Here is a 19,276-nt window from a genome sequence, read left to right as displayed (position 1 = left end):
GAGTGCAGAACACTTGCTCATCACTGCAAGCAGATGGGAGAGGAATCTCTTCACACGGTGATCTTTCACATGCCAGTGCAGTCATCCTCTTCCTCATCAGGCAGAGTGGGGCAAGCCTGGAGCACGTTGTGAATCTGTATCACAGCTCATTGCTGTCCTTGTTAACAGCCCCATGTACCGTTCAGGCCCCTGTTTAAGCTGCAAACCAATGTCCATAGAGTTCTGGGATTTATTACCACGACTCTGTTTCCAAACAGTAATTTATTCACTTCCCTTCTCTTCTTGGAGGAAGGAAATGCTTTAAAAACATTGCTTTAATAATTAGTTGCTCATAAAACAACGATCTACCTTTTGCCTTGTTCTCCGTAGTGCAAGTAAACCTTAACAGTAAAATATATACAGTGTAGTTTAAGTTGTACTTTAATAATTGAGTAGATACTACCATACTCAAAATACACACATTGTGCCCAAATCAACCACTCTCAAGTAGGAAGCACTGAACATCACTCTTCCAAAGCGCAGCCCAGTATTGCTGGTGGCAACGGTCCAGAATGACCATTTGGGAATCGCACCAGCCCCAGCAGGGTCTCCAGTGCACCCTTCACCCTGTGCTCACGGTCCTGTGCTCCCACTGGAAAATGGGATTGAAAAAAACTCCCAGTCCCAGAAGGTATTTCCATAATTCCCCTCCCACTGGGAGACATGTTAAGCAGTGGTTCCCCCTCCACAGTGACTTGGTGTCCTCCTAATCCTCTCATTGTTCAGATAGCTTAAGGCTTCTTGGTCCACCTCCTCCACGTTCAGGCACAGCAGGCTCAGCCGAGGTCCCACTTGTGACACAAACTCCACTTCACCTGACCGGAAATTTCTCAGCTGCAGCGGAGCTGAAGGGGAAAGACACAACCTGTAACAACTCAGCACGGAGCTCCTGCTCTGCTCTACCACACGGCTGTACAAGTTGCTGAGGCAGGGAAGGCCTTGCAGCAGCTGCTTGGCACCAGCTAAACCTCAAGGAATCCAGGCTGTAAGCAATGAGTACACTTGGCCAGCATCCCTCCAACTTGGAGGAGGCAAGTGAAACTCTGTGAACTGTGTGCTGCTCACAGAGCTGATACACCAGGCCTTGCATCTTCTCTTGGTGTGGCAACCTGGTACTGTCACATGACAGCCAAAAGACAATGCCCTCCACAGTGCAGCTCCCTCTGGTGAGCTTAGCAAATCAGCCCCTACAGCCCCTGGGCTCACACTCGAGCACCAGTGTTGGCACAAGCAGCTAAGAAGAATGTCCCCTTAACACCGTAAGGGCACAGTTGTGGCAGCATGAGCTCTGACAGCAGCACCCACCAACGCTCTTCAGCACTTTACATTCTGTGGCCATGGTGAGGATTTCCAGATCTAGCCTTGGCTCCACCTTTTGTCCTGTCTAAAGTCAGATCCCACTTGGATTTGAGAGGTCTGCACACTAACTCTGGCTGGCCAGAACCCCATCCCATCCAAGGACTGGGAACCTTGCTCTAAAATAGGAGAAGCTTTGTGTGTAAGAGGCATCTCACAGAAATAAACTTGTACCTTCATTATCAGGGGATGGGATAGCAAGGGGGGTTGCTAATAAAACATGTTATCTCCCGCCATCACTGCTATACACACACAACCCCCACTCTGCTGACACAAAACAATTACTATCCCAGTAGTTTAGCCGATATATTCTCCTGGAAGCATATGTAAACTTTGAACAGAGAAGCTTCAAGTTGTTCACCACAACTACAAGGACAATTCAACATTACTTTTGTGCTTCTCTATGAAGTAGAAAAATTCAAGATATAATATTGCTGTATATAGCAACATCTGTAACATGATTTCTGTGTCTTTGTAACCATGGGTCTGCTAAGACACAGCTCTACACTACAGAACTCACAATTCCATGGAAACCCTCTGAAGATCTTGCTTTGCAGGCAGTGAGGGCAGCTCTCCTTACCCAGCCTGGCGAGACTGCTCCTCCCTTCCTTCCCACACTAAATATTCCAAAACCTAACAGTGCTTGCTTACCAGGCTGTGGGATCTTGGACGGCTTCCTGTCTAGGCTGAAATCCAGCAGGATAGGGCGACAGATGAGAGGACTCCTGCACAGGCTCCTTAAGTAGCAAGCAATGAGATCCTCGGGTTCCTCTACACACTAAGGAAGGAAAGGGTGTGTTGCCAGTGGATGTGCAGAGGGAGCCACTGGAATACCCACAGCAAAGGGAAATCCAGTCCAGCCGAGGCTCGAGCCCAGCATGCTGCAATTGCTACTGGAATAAACCACTCACCCCTGAGCCAGCAGCTTCCCCATGTTGAAAGTACACTCTGCCCCTGCTCTGCACGCAGTTCTCAAGAGCTTCCCACTCCAGAGGACTCAGGCCCAGCACTGCTGCCACAAGCTGGTTCCTGCACAGCACCAAAGCTTCACCCGTCCCATCCTCCACCAGCACCCTATTGAGAGAGCAGGCAGGCTAAGATGCAGTGGGGAGGCAGGACAATGCCCAGCTCCCTCACAAGGGCCACGTCCCTGACAACGGATCTCAGCGATGACAGGGAGCTCTGTTCACATCTGGGAAGATATGACGACTTGCAACCTTCTGCCTTTGCTCTTCCCTTGATCCCTCGATTTTCCCCCTCCCCTCTGTGGTGTAACTTGCTCCCTCCTACCCCCCTCTTCCCACGTCCCATCTCAGCAGCGCTTACCGTGCACTAGCTTGCCTCACTCCCGCATGGGACGGACATGGTGGACTGTGTCGGGTACACCTCCCCTGAAGGAAGAGCAAAGCTACAGATAAGCAAGGGTGGCTGTAAGGGAAAGAAAGGGGAAGGGCCACTGCTTCTTTCAATCCTTCCCAAATTAAGTATGCAAAGGATGGAAGAACTTCCCTGCATTTCCAACGAGTGTCTTGGGAAAAGTTTGCATGGGGAAGTGCGAGGTGCTGAACCCCAACAGCCATGCACAGGGGTGAAGCTGAGCATTAACAGAGTACGATTCTCCCCTTCTGTGTCCTCATTTCACTCCCAGTCCTAGCTGACAGCCTGCCTGCCATCAGATACATACTTCTAATCCCTTGTTGCTTTGATCCCTTTCTAATACCCGAGTCCTCTTCAGAGACTGGAAAAAGAAGAGGTTTTGGAATTGCAATAGGAATTCTGATTTCCTCTACGTGGTAGCAAAGGATGTGTCAGAGTAGAAAACCTGCAAGGCTCTTCACAAATTATCTCTGTGGAAGTTTGAATACCTCTTTGAAGATGCTGCTGCAAAGTGAGCAAACCCACTGCAAGGACAGAGTCAGCACACAGGATAAGTGGCATAAAATCCGTGCCTGGGGTGGGTTTTGCAGGGGAGGTTGCAAGCTGGACAGAAACACTAGCGAGAGGGTAGAGGCTTCTCCTGCAGGACTAAAACAAACAGGAATATAAGAAGCTTGGAACACAGAAACGTTTCTTGGGACACTGTAAGGTGGGAACAGACCCTGGACTCACCTGGAAGGAAAAGGTGGGCGAGAAGCTGGCAGAGATACAGTGCTCATAGAGCTGGAGGCAATATACGTGCAATAAACGTTATGGAATCTGCAATATGAAAGAGTAGATGTCAGAGGAGCTTGTAGAAACCAAACTGCTGTTCTCTTGGGCTGGTTGGGCTGATCTTCACCTGTAACACAGTAGGAAAATAATTTGTAGTAAGGGATTGGGAAACATGAAGGTATGGATGAAGGATGAGGAGAGTCCACTCAAAGGAGAGAATAAGAGATTGTTTCAAGCACCATAAGAGAGTCCAGAGATGTGGCCTAGATCAGGGATACCTTGAGATCTTGCGTTCCAAGTTCTGGAAGAGGATCTTGGCTCCAGGTAGCAATCCCCAGAGATGCTGCAGATAGGTAGCAGCGATGTAAATATCCATCACAACAGGGGAGCCTGAAGCGGCTGAGACGCTGAGCTTCACGCTGTGATCACTGGCTAGTAGACTCCCTGAGGAGGCACAGAACCACACACACCATGAGCTCACTCACATGCAGGCGGCACAGCCTGTCCCTGAGCTGGACCTGGTGTTTTCCCTCCCATCACAACGAAGCCATCACTGTTCCACCTCATAGATTTTCCAGGTACAGTATTCCCACTCCCCTCCCCAACACGCATGCAGTGTGTGGCTTCCTGGCCCTCTGACGTGCAAAGGGCTGCAGCACCCTGGCGTACTATTCTGAGATGCAGGAGCACAGTTAGCCAAGTCTCTCTGAAACAGAAAGAAGCCAGGATCAATCTATTGTTATCTTACAGGCTGTCACAACCTTACCTTTCTGCTGTTGAAGGTCAACAGTCAGAGATGTCTTCTCGTTCTTAGGAGAGGCACACAAGGTCCTCTCCACTATCTCACCAGAGAAAGAAACAAGGGAACCTGTGAAACTAACAGCAGACCAGGATTTCTGTCCAGCCTGAAGCCAAAGGGAGAGGAAGAAGGCCTAACTTCAAGATTGCCAGCAAGGACAGAGTGGAGTGGAGTGCTGTTGCTTGAGCCCGGTTTCAAGGGAACCTGCCCTTGAGCACCAGAGCTACTGGATTGAGGGCAGCTTGCTGCAGACTATCCCACCCAAGGACAAGAAGCTCCTTTAAAATGCTTTCTGCTCCTTCAAGGCCCAGCACTGAAGGAGGGAGAGGCATTTACTCTGCTCCCATCTGCTTAACTCCAAATTATTGTTCTTAATTAGAAGAGGAAGTCAGGCAAAGAAAAACTCACTTTATCATAAGGCACTGTGAAGATTTCAGTGCACATGCACATCACTCCAGATTAAACACGCTTTGAATGGAAAAGCTTTTAATCCTACCATTTATTTGAGCAAGATACAATACAATGACCAAAAAAATCCAACAAAAAACATCACACATTCAGCCTCATTTTCCCTGCTGCACCTGTTTCCACTTCTGAGAGGAATTTAGCAGAGACCTTCAGGACCCAATCTACACCAACAGTAGCTCAAACTTTTTCTGGACACCATTTTGCAGTCCTGTCACCTTTGATAAACTTGATAAACAGCTTTGATAAACAGCTTTGATAAACAGGATGGGGGCAGCCTGGACTGGCAGTTTGGAAGACTTACAAACTATGTTCCTAAGGCAGGTAATTCCTCGCGGTTTAATGCAGTACAATCTCTGATAAAGGTGAACAAAGACCCATTCCCAAAGATAAGCTCACATATAATTTGTGGCAGATCAACATACCTGTCACTAAGGACTTCTGCAATGGAGAAAATTCTCTGGTCCATGCCTGTCAGCACTGACCTGGCTGCCAGCTAAAAAGAGGGAGAGACACAGCCTCAGATGGATTGCAGTTTATAGGATCATAAAATGGTAGGCTTGGAAGGGACCTTTGGAAATCATCTAGCCTGCAGAGGCAGGTCCACCTAGATCAGGTCACACAGAAACGTGTCCAGGCGGGTCTTGAAGACCTCCAAGGAAGGCGACTCCACACTCTCCCTGGGCAGCCTGTGCCAGGGCTCCCTCACCTGAACAGTGAAATAGTTTTTTCTTATGTTTAAATGGAACTTTTTGTGTTCCAGCTTCATCGCATCCATGGTGGGTGTCAGGAGGTTGGGGCATCACTTTTTTTCTGTGGTATCTAGCAACAGGAGACACCCACCATTTATATACTTATAAATATTAATGAGATTCCCCCCTCAGTCTATCCCCAGACAAGCTCTGCACGCTTAGTGCTACATCAAGCAACTGACGCTTCCTCCCCAGATATAATTCTGAAGCATGAAAATGTGAATCAGCCTCTGGTGGAGCTTAGAGCAGAACAGTCTCATCAACAAGACATTCTGTGTGGATAATTTTCTGAGCTAGTTCTGGAGAGATCTCTTGGTTGCTCATGAAAGCCCAGAGCAGTAAGGCAGTGCATACCTGGTGCTCGGGCAGATGGGAGATCCATGTCTCATGCTGTAAGTGCCAGGCATCTTGGACAGGCAGGCACAGGGGGCAGGATGACCTGCTCAGGAACTTTGTTGGCACAAGTGGGGAACAGAGCTTGTCAAACACTTCTAAGTCCTGAGTCAAGAGTGATAAGGCAAGAGAAGAGACTATTAAAAGGAGGAGATGAAAAGTTATATAGGAAAAAAGGGTCACTGAAGGACAACGGTTTAAAGAAAAAAAGACAAATCCACTGAACTCAAGGCTCTGCGAATTTTAACCAAACACAGAACTGAAGCAGTCTTTGGCAAGACAGATGGGAATTCCAAGCCTTGAAAAGAGCTTAGTCACTGTCTGACTCCTCGACTCCCACATGCAGTTCAGCAAAAGTCTCCAAGAGGAAGACAACCTCTCTCTTACCGAGCAGCAGGGCACAACGAAGCGATACAGCCCATCCAGGTGCAGAAATGGAAACCATCGTAGAGACTTTCCCATAAAAAGCAGTAGTGCCTGGTGAGGGAAGGGAGGAGAGAAAGAGAAAACAGCATGAGAAATGTTAGGAAAAAGGCAGGAAGTTAAAAATACAGCAAGAAAAGGGCAATCCCGGCAGAGGATGTCTTAATTGAGAAGTAAAGTTGGCATCATCAAGGGCAAGAGAAGGTGGATGCATTTAGAGGAAGGTGACAGAGAGGACATGAAACTCCCTTGGGGTGGCACAAGGAAGATGCCTATACAAACCTATACCTGTAGCCAGCACAAAAATCATTTCCCCATGTATTAGGAATCTAGATAGTTAATTATCACACAGCCTCCCTGAGGGGACAGCTCTCAGCCTTATCAAGCCACATGCCAAAGCTGCCTCCTGCCTCACTTCTTGCCGTGTCACGTCCTCTTCTCCATCACGGCCCATCTCCTCCAGCTCTGGCAGATTCCCAATTTCTCTGGGGTGGCTCCAGAGCCGAGCTCTGCCCAGCCACAGCACCGTGGCTTGGAAACTGCGCTGCAGCTGCTGGCCTGCTGCATCTTCTTTTCTGGGTAGTTGGTAATTGCGTAACATCAGACCCTCTTTCTGAGTAACGAGGAATAGCCGAGATACACAGCTGGTTCCTCTAGGGCTGCTCTGGCCCTCCTGACAGTTCTCATCTCTGTGGGTCTCTGGTTTAGGATCCTCTAATTTCAGCATTTTTGCCTTCGGAGTTTCAAGCTCAGATGTTAAGCCGCCATCATCCTTTTTCCTCATAGAGGAGCTATCTCCACTCCTGATGCCTTTCTGGATCCGTCCTTCAGCAGCATGGAGAACCTGAACGTCTTCAAAGTAGAACTGCACGTAGACACTGAAACGACAAATGGGAGGAGTGAAACTCCCTATTCCTGACAGGTGGCTGTCCGAAACAGGTGTGTTATCTGGGAAAAACACTGCTGGTGAGTGCCCCATGGGTATTCAGAAGGAGCAGCATGATTGCTGAAGCAGAGGGTAGCTACCAAGCTGGGTTAACTCCAAACAAAATGGAGATGGTGGTTTTGTCACTGATAAAGATCTCCTTTTCTGTAAATAGCAAAGAACAGTTGCTTTGACACTGAAGTACTGTACTGATAAGTAGCTTTACCACAGTCCAAATTAGTTGTGGAACCAGAGAGTGAAGATTTTACTTGTGCATCGAATAAAGGGATTTACCTGGTTTTTTTCTCCCTCACATGCTCCAGATTTGCCAGGTGCTCCCATGAGGGAAAATCAGTCTGAAGGAATCTTTCCACTATGAGCTGGTAGTTTTCCACCTGCAAGAGTGACCCTGCAAACAAATCAGACAAAGCAGATGAGCTAATAAAAAGACAAAATAAAGACAGCAAGCTCAGTTTCCTCATTTTGAAGCCATGAGGCCAGGCAGTGACAGTTCAGCATCTCCATACCAAGTCTCCTCTTCCTTGTTTTGGAGCTAGATGGCAGAACAGCAAAAGCTCAGCACTTCCAAATTTAGCTTAGTGGGACGTACCTATGAGAGCTGTATGGGCAAAGGGGCTACCATCCTTATGGGATATCACACAGGGAAGCGTGCTGCTCTTGTCCTGTAGCTGGAGAGAACTCTTCCTGGAGGAGACTCTCAGCACACCCAGCAGTATCTGCAATGGAAAAGAAGTTGCAAAAACCATCAAACACTTCCCATTTTTGAAGGCCATAAATCAAAGTGTGCATAGAGGTGGACCAAATTCAGCTTGTGTCCAACACACCACAGGTGAGAGAAGCAGTGTTGGTCCCCAACAAGAGGAACAGGTATGCATCAGACAGGGTACCGGAAGGCAGGAGGAGAACCAGGAACTCTCAAGGCACAGATGGTAAAAGAAACAAGGCACCTACCAGTCGGGACTGGAAACTTCCTGCTGAGAGTGTGCAGTAGGACCAAGCCAGTTTGCGATTCAACTCCTGGGTGCCCATGTGCTGTGCCTCCGAGGAGGAGAGCAGCTGTGATGGGCTGAAGCCCTCCCAGCTCTTCTGTTCTGCCATATGGCAAACTGCAGATAGAGATGGGGCCTGGCATGGGGGGTTCAGGGGCAAATACTAAGGAAAAAGAAAGAAAGAATGAACCAGACGAGTTTCTTCTCATCAGACAAACAGGAAACAGATCACGGAGCATTTCTTCACCTTCTGCAGGGGACAGTGGTGTATTTCTGATAGGATTTCATTATAAATATCTCTTGCTTCCCCTCTACCTGGCACCACAGCTTGCAGAAGAGGGACAAGGAACTTCTCAGCAGCTCCAGCATTTCGGTGTGTAGAGCTAAGCAACAGTCGATGCCGCCCAAAGAAACAAGAAAACCTGTAAAAAGAATGCAACAGTTAGAAGCATTTGCAGTTCTCACTTTTTAATGGATGGTGTTTGTAAGTCAGGGATTCTTTCTGCTCGTTAGGAGTGAATGTGCTGTATGGATGAAGAACTAAGGAGGGGACTAAAAGAATGTGAAGTGATTGAAAAAAGGAACGATTTAAGGGTGATTCTGATTTATGTCAAATGGACAGGGAACAGGAAAATACAGAGAAGTGGAGAGACTGGTAAAATCTCAAATGGACAAGAAAACCCCAAACCACAGGAAAATAATCTCTAAGTGACAAAAATGGACATCCATGCATTTTGGCTTAGCTTGACACAATTACTCAAGTTAGGTATACTTGGCTTTCTTTCACAGGATGCAAAAAACCCAAAAAAATCACAAGGGAGAAATGATGACTGATTGGCTCTTGTTCCAATATTTTCCTTGCCCTGCATTCCTTTCAGAAGCTCAGCTCGCTGCTTTTTGAATGCCTGGAAGTAACCTCACTGCCAGTCAAAATAGGATTTACTAACAGAACAGCAAACTGAAATAAAAAAAGAGATAGCAACTAACTCACTAGAACAATTTTTAAGCAGTAGCAAGACTTAGCAATTACATTTGAAGAAAGTGCAAAAGCTACTAAAACATGAAACTTGGAGATAGCATCACTCCTGTGGAAAAACTGCAGCTGTTTTATTGGAAAGCATGGTAAAAATTCCACAATGCCAGTAAAGCACAGGAAGACTGAGCATTCTGTAAACTGCTACTTGACTGTCCAAGGTTAAATACATACATTTTAGGTTTTGAAGTCTAAGGCACCAGTTACATTGACCAACCATAACTATTCCAGAACAAAGACAAATATTTTCACTAACAAAACCCAGAAGTAAACCCAGAAACTAGCCCACAGCTGTCACGCAAAGAGTGCAGCCATCCCAAACAGCAGAAAGCTATATGGAAGACCCAGACATAAGCCATGTGTGAGAAAATGAATGCTCACACTCCTGGCAATATTCAGAATATCTGAGGCTGCTATGCTGAGCAGCTGCTCTTGTGAGCAGCCAGGACACAGGAGCGTATTGGTTGCAACCTGGTTGTAGTAGCAGTTTCCAGTCTCAGCCTTGGTGCCCACCTTGACCTGCCAAAGAAACCACGTTGGCAGGCAGACATCCCTTCAGTGCTTACAGATTTCAGGACAAATCCCCCTAGGCAGTACATGAGCATGTCCTCTGGAGTAGAGCAGCTTCCTGAGAGTGGTAGATTTACTGCACGTGCACTTGGAAACTGTGCAGGATTTTCTCGTAAGAGCAATTGTAAGGTACAAGCAACTGGGCACGATGTGAAATGCAGACAAACAGCTTACTTAGGCCAGTAAAAAAAACAAACACAACAATTGCTGCTGCTATTAGTATCCAGGCTTGGCAATTTTGTGAACCATTGATCTAGGAGACACCCAGGTAGCCTACAAAGCACATTTACACATTGCCTGACTTCAGAAGAACTGTCCTCACCTCTCCTCAAACGTCTCCAGGAGGCTCACCAGCCAGAGGTAGAGAGGTATACCAAGATTGTATCGGAAGAGCAGCTGTAAGAAGAGATTTCCTGACGAGGCCGGTGGCTGGTAGGAGGTGCTGAGCCTTGAAAAACTCTTGAGCACAACGGTGCTGCTCAGGCAAGCACCAAGTACAACGAAAGGGAAGGATACCAGAGGCTTCTGCAGCAGGTGGACATCGATGAGCTAAAATACACAGACATACAACTTCAGAGATGAGATAGCTAGTCTGCCACCCCCATAACCCACCACCCCACCTTAAATCCTTTGTCTCTCTACTGGATTGTCTATAAGCCCAATAGGCCTGAGGAACCTGTTACTGCTTAGAGAGGAATTAGATAATCACAGAACCACAGAATCTTAAGGGTTGGAAGGGACCTCGAAAGATCATCTAGTCCAGCCTCCCTGCCAGAGCAGGACCACCTAGAGTAGGTCACACAGGAACTCACCCAGGTGGGTTCTGAATGTCTCCAGAGAAGGAGGCTCAACAACCCACCTGGGCAGCCAGTGCTTTGTCACCCTCACAGTGAAAAAATTCTTCCTTGTGTTTCTTTGGAACCTCTTGTTCCAGTTTATACCCACTGCCTCTTGTCCTATAATTGGCCATCATTGAGAACAGCCTGGCTCCATCTTCCTGACACCCACCCTTTACATACAATCACTTTGACTGTCATGATCAAGTCTAGACAATATGATCCATAATTCCATGGTTTGCGTAGTCTTGTGTTGACTCACACACTCGTGAGCCATCCCTAGGGCCTGAGTCTTTTCAACTGAATGCTTTATGCCTTGTAAGTCTCAACTTACCTCTACACATGCTCCTGGTCGGAGTCCATGTGCAAAGTTCAGCAACTGCTGGTAAGCAAGGCACAAGCAGACTTTGTCATCTAGTAGAAAGAGACCGGCTTGGACATTGAGTATTTTGGTGACAGTTCCCTAAACAGAAAGCAAACAGAAAGTTACGGGAGTGTACAGACTCCTAGAACATATGAGGTTCATAGGCCTGAGCAATAAGGAAATAAATTCATTGTGAAAAGAAGAACTTGCAGGCCAGGAGCTGAAACCCTACGGCACAGGTGGGCGAAGGCTAACCCTATGAATCCTTACCACATAAGAGATGATCTTGGACTCTTTGGTTGATCTTGGTGTCTCCTCTTCAACTTCCGGCTCCAAGGAGTCACTGAGCTGCTCAGCAGCCTCAAGGGAAGAAGATGGAGTAGATTCGTCTTGCCAAGCACTGTCTGGTGGCTGCTCCCTCAGCAGCTCTGCACAGTAGGGCAGAAGGCAGGAAGAAACACCAGTGACAAACATCCTTTGTCCAGATTTCTTCAGGCTGCACATACTCAGGCCTGTTACTGTGTACTTGTGACCCAGCTGGAGGACATGATGCCATGCCAGCTGCTTGGGCTTCTAGAACACAGAAACCAAAAGCAGCATCAGCATCTTCTGCACTGGAAAAAAGAATCTTCATGACCCAAATAACCCCACCCAAAGAACCTTTTTCCTTTATGAAAGGATTGCCTCGCACCCTTAGCAAAAGGGTGATACCCGCAAGATGTTCAGGAACATTGCGACTGCATGAGGGAGAAGGGTTGCATTTCACAGGGCACAGAACTAGGCTTCTTACACACAAGGACTATTGTAGACGGCATCCAGTTAATTAAGGAAAAAAAAAAAAAGAGAGAATCAGTAGTGAAAGGAAGAATAAATCAAACTGGGAAGTCAAGGGCAAGCTTCAAAGAATTAAGCAACTAGCACATACACAGGTACAGATAGCGAGCAACTTGTGAGCAAAATCGCAAGGACTTACCTGAACCAGCACAGGGACCCAAACAGCTGAGAAGATGCACTTCAGAAACAGGAAGAAGAATGTTTTGTGGCGAATACAAAGGAGAGGTCCAAGTCTGACCAGTTCGCCTGCCACAGTGAGCTTTGATCTTTTGTTACATTGAGCCCTAGAGGGCAATTGAAGAGGTAAAGAAAATCAGAGATGAACTCTAAAATATCTCAAAAGTAAAATAAACAAATATGCACTTTCTGGAAATAAAGGATCCAACAAGGTAATATCAACCGTCTTTTAGAGAGGTTTTCAAAACAATACAAAACTCCTACTTTTATGTACTAAATCCCTTTGACATTTTAAAACGCCTTCATATCTGAAGACAGCAGGGTTGTGTTGTCAAATTCCACAACAACACATAGGTTATAAAAAGCTTTACCACAAGCAAGAAGCTAATTATAGATCAAAAGTGTGGGGAAAAAAAAAGTCAGAAGCAATCCTTCAACAGAAATCAGAACTTGGCTCTGTAGATCCATGAGATGTGCCACATACAGAATCTCTAAGCCTGTATAAACAAAACAAGCCTGAAAGCAACAATAGAGTTTTCCTAACAAACTTGGCACAGGGTGAAAGAGTAGCAAAACTGAAAATGGATCAGAGGAAAGAGAGGTGACATTTATTTAGTCATTTCAAACAACCAAATGTTTGTCATTGCATTTGTCAGTTTCATTTGGACTCCTACTGGACTTGAGTGTAACCATCCCACTTACCCTAAACAAACTGGCTGGCTGATTCCCCAGAAGGCTGTGCTGCCACTCAGCAGGATCTTGACCGGCTTGAGAGTTGCGCAGAGAGGAACCTCATGAGGTTCAACAAGGACAAGTGCAGAGTCCTGCACCTGGGAAGGAACAACCCCATGCACCAGTACAGGCTGGGGGTCAAACTGCTGGAGAGCAGCTCTGCAGAGAGAGACCTGGGAGTCCTGATTGATAATAAACTAAATATGAGCCAGCAATGTGCCCTTGTGGCCAAGAAGGCCAATGGCATCCTGGGATGCATCAAGAAGAGTGTGGCCAGCAGGTCGAGGGGGGTTCTTCTCCCCCTCTACTCTGCCCTGCTGAGGCCTCATCTGGAGACCTGTGTCCAGTTCTGGGCTCCTCAGCTCAAGAGGGACAGAGAACTTCTGGAGAGAGTCCCGCACAGGGCCACCAAGATGATCGGGGGACTGGAACATCTTTCATATGAGGAAAGGCTGCGGGAACTGGGGCTGTTTAGTCTGGAGGAGACTGAGGGGTGATCTTATTAACATTTATAAATATCTAAAGGGTGGGTGTCAGGAGGTTGTGACATCCCTTTTTTCTATAGTAGATAGTAATAGGACAAAGGGTAATGGGATGAAGCTGGAACACAAAAAGTTCCACTTAAATATAAGAAAAAACTATTCGACTGTTCAGGTGAGGGAGCCCTGGCACAGGCTGCCCAGAGGGGTTGTGGAGTCTCCTTCCTTGGAGGTCTTCAAGACCCACCCGGACATGTTCCTATGTGACCTGATCTAGGTGAACTTGCTTCTGCAGGGGGGTTGGACTAGATGATCTCTAAAGGTCCCTTCCAATCCCTACCATTCTGTGATTCTATGAAACACATTCTTGTTTCTAAAACATATTAACAGTTACCTAACTTTGACTTTTTAAAAAACAGAAATACCAGGATGTCCACACAAACTATTACCCGCACTTCACTGGTAACACTTTTAAAAAAGGAAAATGGAAAATCGGTCAGACAACAGGGAACAGCTGAGAAGCTCTCCGTTGAAAGCTGAAAGTGTGCACTGAAATATGGAAATAGGTTTCTTGTTTAGAAAGGTCTGTTGACCTAAAGCAAATACTTAAAGGTAAAGTAAGTTTCTCACAAGCAGGTACACTCAATTAAATAAAAAGAAAACGAAAAAGAAACTAAAGCAGCCTAACTAGTGACATTCTATTGTTATAAATCACACCAAGAATTCTCTACTCAAGAAGATAAAATGTCATCTAGTGCAGCCTGGAGTACCAAATTCAGTAAGATTTGCAGTTTCTCTGGCTACATTTTCATATACTGTAAGTATTATTTCCACTAAAGACAACGGTCAACTCTTGTCAGCTGACATTTAACTGGCAATCGTATAAGGACTTGACTGGTGGTGAAGTGTTATTGATTTCATTTTAGAATCTAGAACTACTTTGGAAAAAACTTTTGGTTCACTGTAGGTTCACAAAAAGTAGTGTTAATCAAAAAAGTTAATTTTAGCCTCACTGAAAGTTAAATCATTGCTTTGTTATCATGCCTTTTCTGCACTATCAAAATACCTCTGTAAATAATTAAGATTTGTCTTCTTTTGTCAAAATACAGAATAAAAACTTCCAGAAAAGTCCTGGAAAACAGCTGATTAATGAAAACTTTTACTTTCATGACTCACTGTTACGCTTTCACCTGTGGTAGAAAAAAGCATTTGGCTCTTCCTAAGCCAAGTGCTCTTCACAATACCTGTCAAATCAGAGCAACAGTGCTATGACAGCATTGAGCATACTAGGTGCTTACCTGGAGGTAAGCAAAGGCCTGGCTGATGTTGGGTAGGTGACTAGAATGGTGTCAGGTACTTCCTTTGGAAGATTCACTGGCACTGGGTCCACCAGAATTTCCACATACCCTGCTGCACTCTGGTCTGTCTGTGGGATATATGACCAGCCTGGGAAGAGGAACAGCGACTCCAGCCACTCAAGCTCAAAATGCAGGAGCTAAGACAAAAGATAACAACAAAAAAGCTTGAGAAGAGTTACAGCATGTTTTCTCAGGATAACTTACAACGTTCAATACTAAGTTGCCTTTGCATGTACAGTGCAAACTCACGTTCTGCTGCTGGGCTTCATTACTTAAGGAGAGTAGTGTTTTCTGCCCACTCTCTTATCTCACATGGAGAACTCCTGTCCTTCCAGATGCAAGTCTGGAACAGATTTGCTGAGCTCCACAGCTAGCACTTCCTGGGTTATATTCACATCCTTCCAGCAAGGTGATAATTAATTCACTGCAAGGCTTTGTTATTTTCAGACTAAGATTCTCACCTACTTCTTTTTCACTGTGTTTTCAGTTAGAAGTTCATACCAATTTAACTATTTCCTAGTCTTTGTGCCCTTGGAAAGCACTTTCATCACTACTCTAGGGGTTACCTCATGTAGACTTCCTTTGCAATGACATTCAATGGCCTTTAACTCAACTGTCATGCAAACTATTCTTTCCTGAAAATGCCATCAATGCATCACTGAACACTCAGTACAATCCTCCACTGCTCCACTGGTTGCAACTCAACAAATAGAGGGTAGTGCTGTAACCTCCAGATCTCTCAGACCACCTTGTACTGTGGAGAATTTAACAGTAGATTAGGCTGTATCTTTTTTCCCAGGCCAGCACACTCAATACTTGTCCTCCTAGCAATGACAAAGTTGACACATTCTATCCTCTCCCCAGGACCCCAGCTTGCTGTTTTCCTGCCTGTTACACAGATTTCCCATGGCACAGGCTTTGGCAGACCATTTGAAGCCCCTAGTGGTCTACGACACTGCCCCAGGAGTGGGAATAAACACAGAATCCCTCAGACTTGAGGACATACCTCACAAGGAATTATCCCAGTATTGTCTTTCACGTATAGGCAACCGTCTACCACCTCATCTTCGTTCTCTTGCCTTCTATCTGTTAAATAGCCAACCAAGATCAGGTAAGTCCTCGGCAAAGCGCTCTGCAAGGGTAAAACACCTTGTCCTTGATGAGCCCATTCTTTAAATTCATTAGTGCTCCAAGTCAGGTGGCTGCAGCATGGCACACACTGCTGACGCTGTAGATCAGAGATGGAGATAAAGCTGGGGAAAAGAAAAGAACAAAGATAAGCAAGAATATAGATGGATGTAGGGAAAATCCAGTCTGCAAAGTTTGGGGATTACAGTGATTGCAGTGGACAGAGTCAGAAGAGTTTTAGCGCTATTGGTGTGGTCTGAGGATACCACATCACAAGAACCAACTCATTCACTGGTGTTTATCAATGATCTCTCTCAGCTCAGATGACTTGTCTGTTCTGCTTGAGCATTCCCTCTGAAAACAGACATCCTCTGCTACTACAGTTACCTGAGCAGGTATGCAGAAGACTTGGAAAAAAATAACACAGAGTTTATAAAACAGAACTTGTTTTCAAGTACACACGGGGTAGGTGGGAGGGAGAAAAGTTATCAGTTCAGATATTTTTAGTTTGAATGGCAGACTCTGTGAGAAAACCTCAGGAACTTTCTGGCTTTGGGGAGAAGGGGGAGAGGAGGTGTAATATCAAATCAGTCTCACGTGAACCTGCCTGCAGTTTAGCATTTGTCATGCTCAAGTCTTACAAGGAGTGTCTGAGGGATGAGAGGGGAGGCTGAGGGGAGACACTAAGCACTCTCTGCAACTACCTGAGAAGAGGTTATAGTGAGGTGGGAGTCGAACTCTTCTCCCAAGTAATGACAATAAGAAATGGGCTCAAGTTATACCAGGGGAGGTTTAGACTGGACATTAGGAAGAACTTTTTCACTGAGAGGGTTGTTAGACACTGGCACGGGCTGCCCACGGAGGTGGTAAAGTCACTATCCCTTGAGATATTTAAAAGCCATATAGATGAGGCGCTGAGGGACATGGTTCACTGGTGACCTTGGCAGTGTGAGGTTAGTGATTGGACTCGATGATCTTAAAGGTCATTTCCAACCAAAATGATTCTACGATTAGACTATGATACTGAATATGGGCAAGCATGCTTACTAGATTCTAAGCTTTTTCAGTGTTTATGTAACCATGGCAGCATTCATCATCACTGTTTACATCCTGGCTCTCTATGTTAGAGAATTAGAGTCCTCTGTCCATCCTAATATGAACACTGAAAGAGCAAATACATGCAAACTGTTCTCCAGCTACCGATTTTGGTACTTGTTTCTAGTGAGGTTAGCTGATAATTTTAGGTTATGAAAGTGGAGCTCTGTTCACAACACCCACTCATTCAGTCACAGGACATAATCAAATTCAAAGAGTATGAAGTGTTTCACTTGATTAGTCAGATATCAAAGGTTCAAAGCCAGAAACCAGTCTAGACAAGTGATGGGTCCGAATCATTTACAAATAGCATTTATATAAAAAATAATCACAACAGATAAACTTATGCAGGTTGTGTATCTGGCAGGAATCTGAACAGGGAAAAGATTAGCTGAAAAAGACAACAGCAAGCTGCTCCATCCTCAGAGACAGACCAACACCAAGAATAATTCTGATATGATGTGCAAGGAGAGCCCGGTGATGTCCATGTTCTCATCCCCCGTGCCAACTGTTTTATGGTAGAAAGCAAAATTACAGTGCACTGCATCCTGGTTATCACATACAGAGAACTGACTGGACCTTCTGGTGCTCCAGAGCTTCAAGGTTAGCTGTGGATGTAGTATGCTGCTCACAAACTGGCCACTGGCCTCATACCAACTACCTTCAAAGCTTCTCTATGCATTATTCTGAATCTAAAGTAAATTCTGGTCTAAACATTGTAAAACATAATCTACAGAAAAAATATGGTTTATATGAGTGTGGTTTAGATGGTGTGAAAGACCTGCAATCTAAATTTATAAAGTGATAGTATAAAAGTAAAGGCCATAAGTCTCAAATCAATTCCAGTTGATCTTTATTACAAAACCATCTGTGCTAAGGGTTTTAATAGATATTGTCTCACCATAAGTTAGAGCAAGAAAGAAATAGATCCAGGTGAGCTTAACCTTCCAATCTGGCTGTCTCCCTGCAAGTTGTGTGTTTTTCCTAATAGTAAGCACCCAAAAGCTTTTTACCAACTCAAACATGGACCACGTTATCCTAGATTCTCCCTTCACGAGAGCGCACGTTCAAAGGCAGACCAACAGCCTTGGAGCCCGTGTCCAGGAACAGCCCCCTGAGCAGACAGTCAACGAGAAGGATCCAGATGGCCGTGCAAACGCTGTGCAGCAGAGCAGCTTGCTTTCAGCAACATGCCCTACTTTGGTTAAACGCTCTGCTTACCGCAGACAAGCGGATACGGTGCTTAATCATACTGCAAGAGCGGTCGGGAGCGCATCAAAGACAAGAAAAGCCAGGTAGTCACCAGTCCTCAACAACATCCCTCCCACAGCAGCATCCGGGGCACGCATCGCACAGAAACGAGCGGTGCTCGCCTGCCAGCGGCGGCAGCTTCTGGTGCGCCTGCTGCTGCTGCCGTGCTCCTGGGAGGACCACGCCAGCTCCGCTCCATCGTCCCACGACTGCAGGCCTGGAAGTGAAGGGGCTCCGGAAGGTGCTGCCTATGAGCGACAGGCGACCGCAAGCACCAGGCCCCAAATGATTCCCCCCGCTCCGTCCCCTCATCCCTCCCACCCTGCGTTCTCCGCCCCGCGGTCACCTGTAGCCGAGCGGCAGGTCCCCGCCGCAGGCGCTCCGCAGGCACCGCAGCACCGCGTCCAGCGGCGGCGGCTCGGGCCCGCCAGGTCCCTCGCGGGCAAGGAGGGCCTGGTGGGCGAAGTCCCGAGCCGCTTGCAGCCAGCGCTGCTCCTGGAGAGAAGCAGAGAAACGGGTTTTCAGCGCCATGTGACGAGGAGGGCTCGAAACCGTCCCCTGGGGCACTCACTCACCGCGGCACAGGGCTCCGCCATGAGAGCGCTAGGCCAGGCCAGGCCGCGTGGCTCACAGCGTTGCCGTGGCGACGTGGTGGAAGGAAACGCGCAGCGCCAGCCGCCGCTCTCCGCCCCCTTTCTCCTCCGCCGGTCAATCGCCGCCGCCACCCCCGCTCGGCTCCTCCCTCTGCCCCTCAGCGGCGCGCGGCGGCGGCCGAAGCCCCTCAGGCTCGGGGCGCTGCTGTGTGGGCGGGTGAGCGGCAGCAGCCTCTGGGTAAATGGCCTCACGGTGGCGGTCAGCGCCTTTCCACTCACCTCACGGGCTGGCGAGAAAAGGGAATTCGGGAGGGCTCGGCAGGCAGGGGGTAGTGCGGCCCCGGCGGCAGACGAGTTAGAGTGTAGCGCTTTGTGACGGGAGAGCGGCGAGCTGGGTTGGATCCCCTCGGTGGTACATATAGCCACGGAGCCTTAGGAAACGCTCGACAAGGCGGTGGGGAGGGAGCGTGGCGTGGGCTCACCGCTTCTTGAGAAAGCTTGGAAGTGGATGTG

General features: G+C 47.0%; 1 protein-coding gene across 3 annotated transcripts; it reads right to left on the bottom strand.

The window, feature by feature from the left end:
• Window positions 1-246: 246 nt before the first annotated feature.
• CTC1 (CST telomere replication complex component 1) lies at window positions 247-18,804 on the bottom strand. 3 transcript variants are annotated; one of them, XM_062005484.1, is made up of 24 exons: window positions 18,746-18,804; window positions 18,517-18,665; window positions 15,703-15,949; window positions 14,637-14,833; window positions 12,090-12,234; window positions 11,387-11,689; window positions 11,087-11,215; window positions 10,239-10,465; window positions 8,561-8,735; window positions 8,276-8,476; window positions 7,914-8,040; window positions 7,598-7,712; window positions 6,794-7,256; window positions 6,343-6,432; window positions 5,917-6,060; window positions 5,236-5,306; window positions 4,313-4,422; window positions 3,825-3,990; window positions 3,505-3,591; window positions 3,261-3,420; window positions 2,722-2,786; window positions 2,307-2,469; window positions 2,047-2,173; window positions 247-884 (listed from the first exon to the last, which is right to left on the bottom strand). In XM_062005484.1, the coding sequence occupies exons 1-24, from the start codon at window positions 18,764-18,766 to the stop codon at window positions 706-708; spliced, it is 3,861 nt and encodes a 1,286-aa protein (XP_061861468.1). In that variant the 5' UTR covers window positions 18,767-18,804; the 3' UTR covers window positions 247-705. The 3 variants fall into 3 exon arrangements, with proteins under 3 accessions (XP_061861468.1, XP_061861461.1, XP_061861478.1); XM_062005477.1 differs by lacking the exon at window positions 18,746-18,804 and having other exon boundaries at window positions 18,517-18,724; XM_062005494.1 differs by lacking the exons at window positions 247-884; window positions 2,047-2,173; window positions 2,307-2,469; ... (1 more) ...; window positions 3,261-3,420; window positions 18,746-18,804 and having other exon boundaries at window positions 3,554-3,673; window positions 18,517-18,724.
• Between the last annotated feature and the right edge of the window lie 472 nt (window positions 18,805-19,276).

This window comes from Colius striatus, chromosome 1, assembly GCF_028858725.1.
Source record: "Colius striatus isolate bColStr4 chromosome 1, bColStr4.1.hap1, whole genome shotgun sequence".
Lineage (NCBI taxonomy): Eukaryota > Metazoa > Chordata > Aves > Coliiformes > Coliidae > Colius > Colius striatus.
Note: the sequence above shows the minus strand (reverse complement) of the source record. Positions and strands in the feature narration are given on the sequence as shown.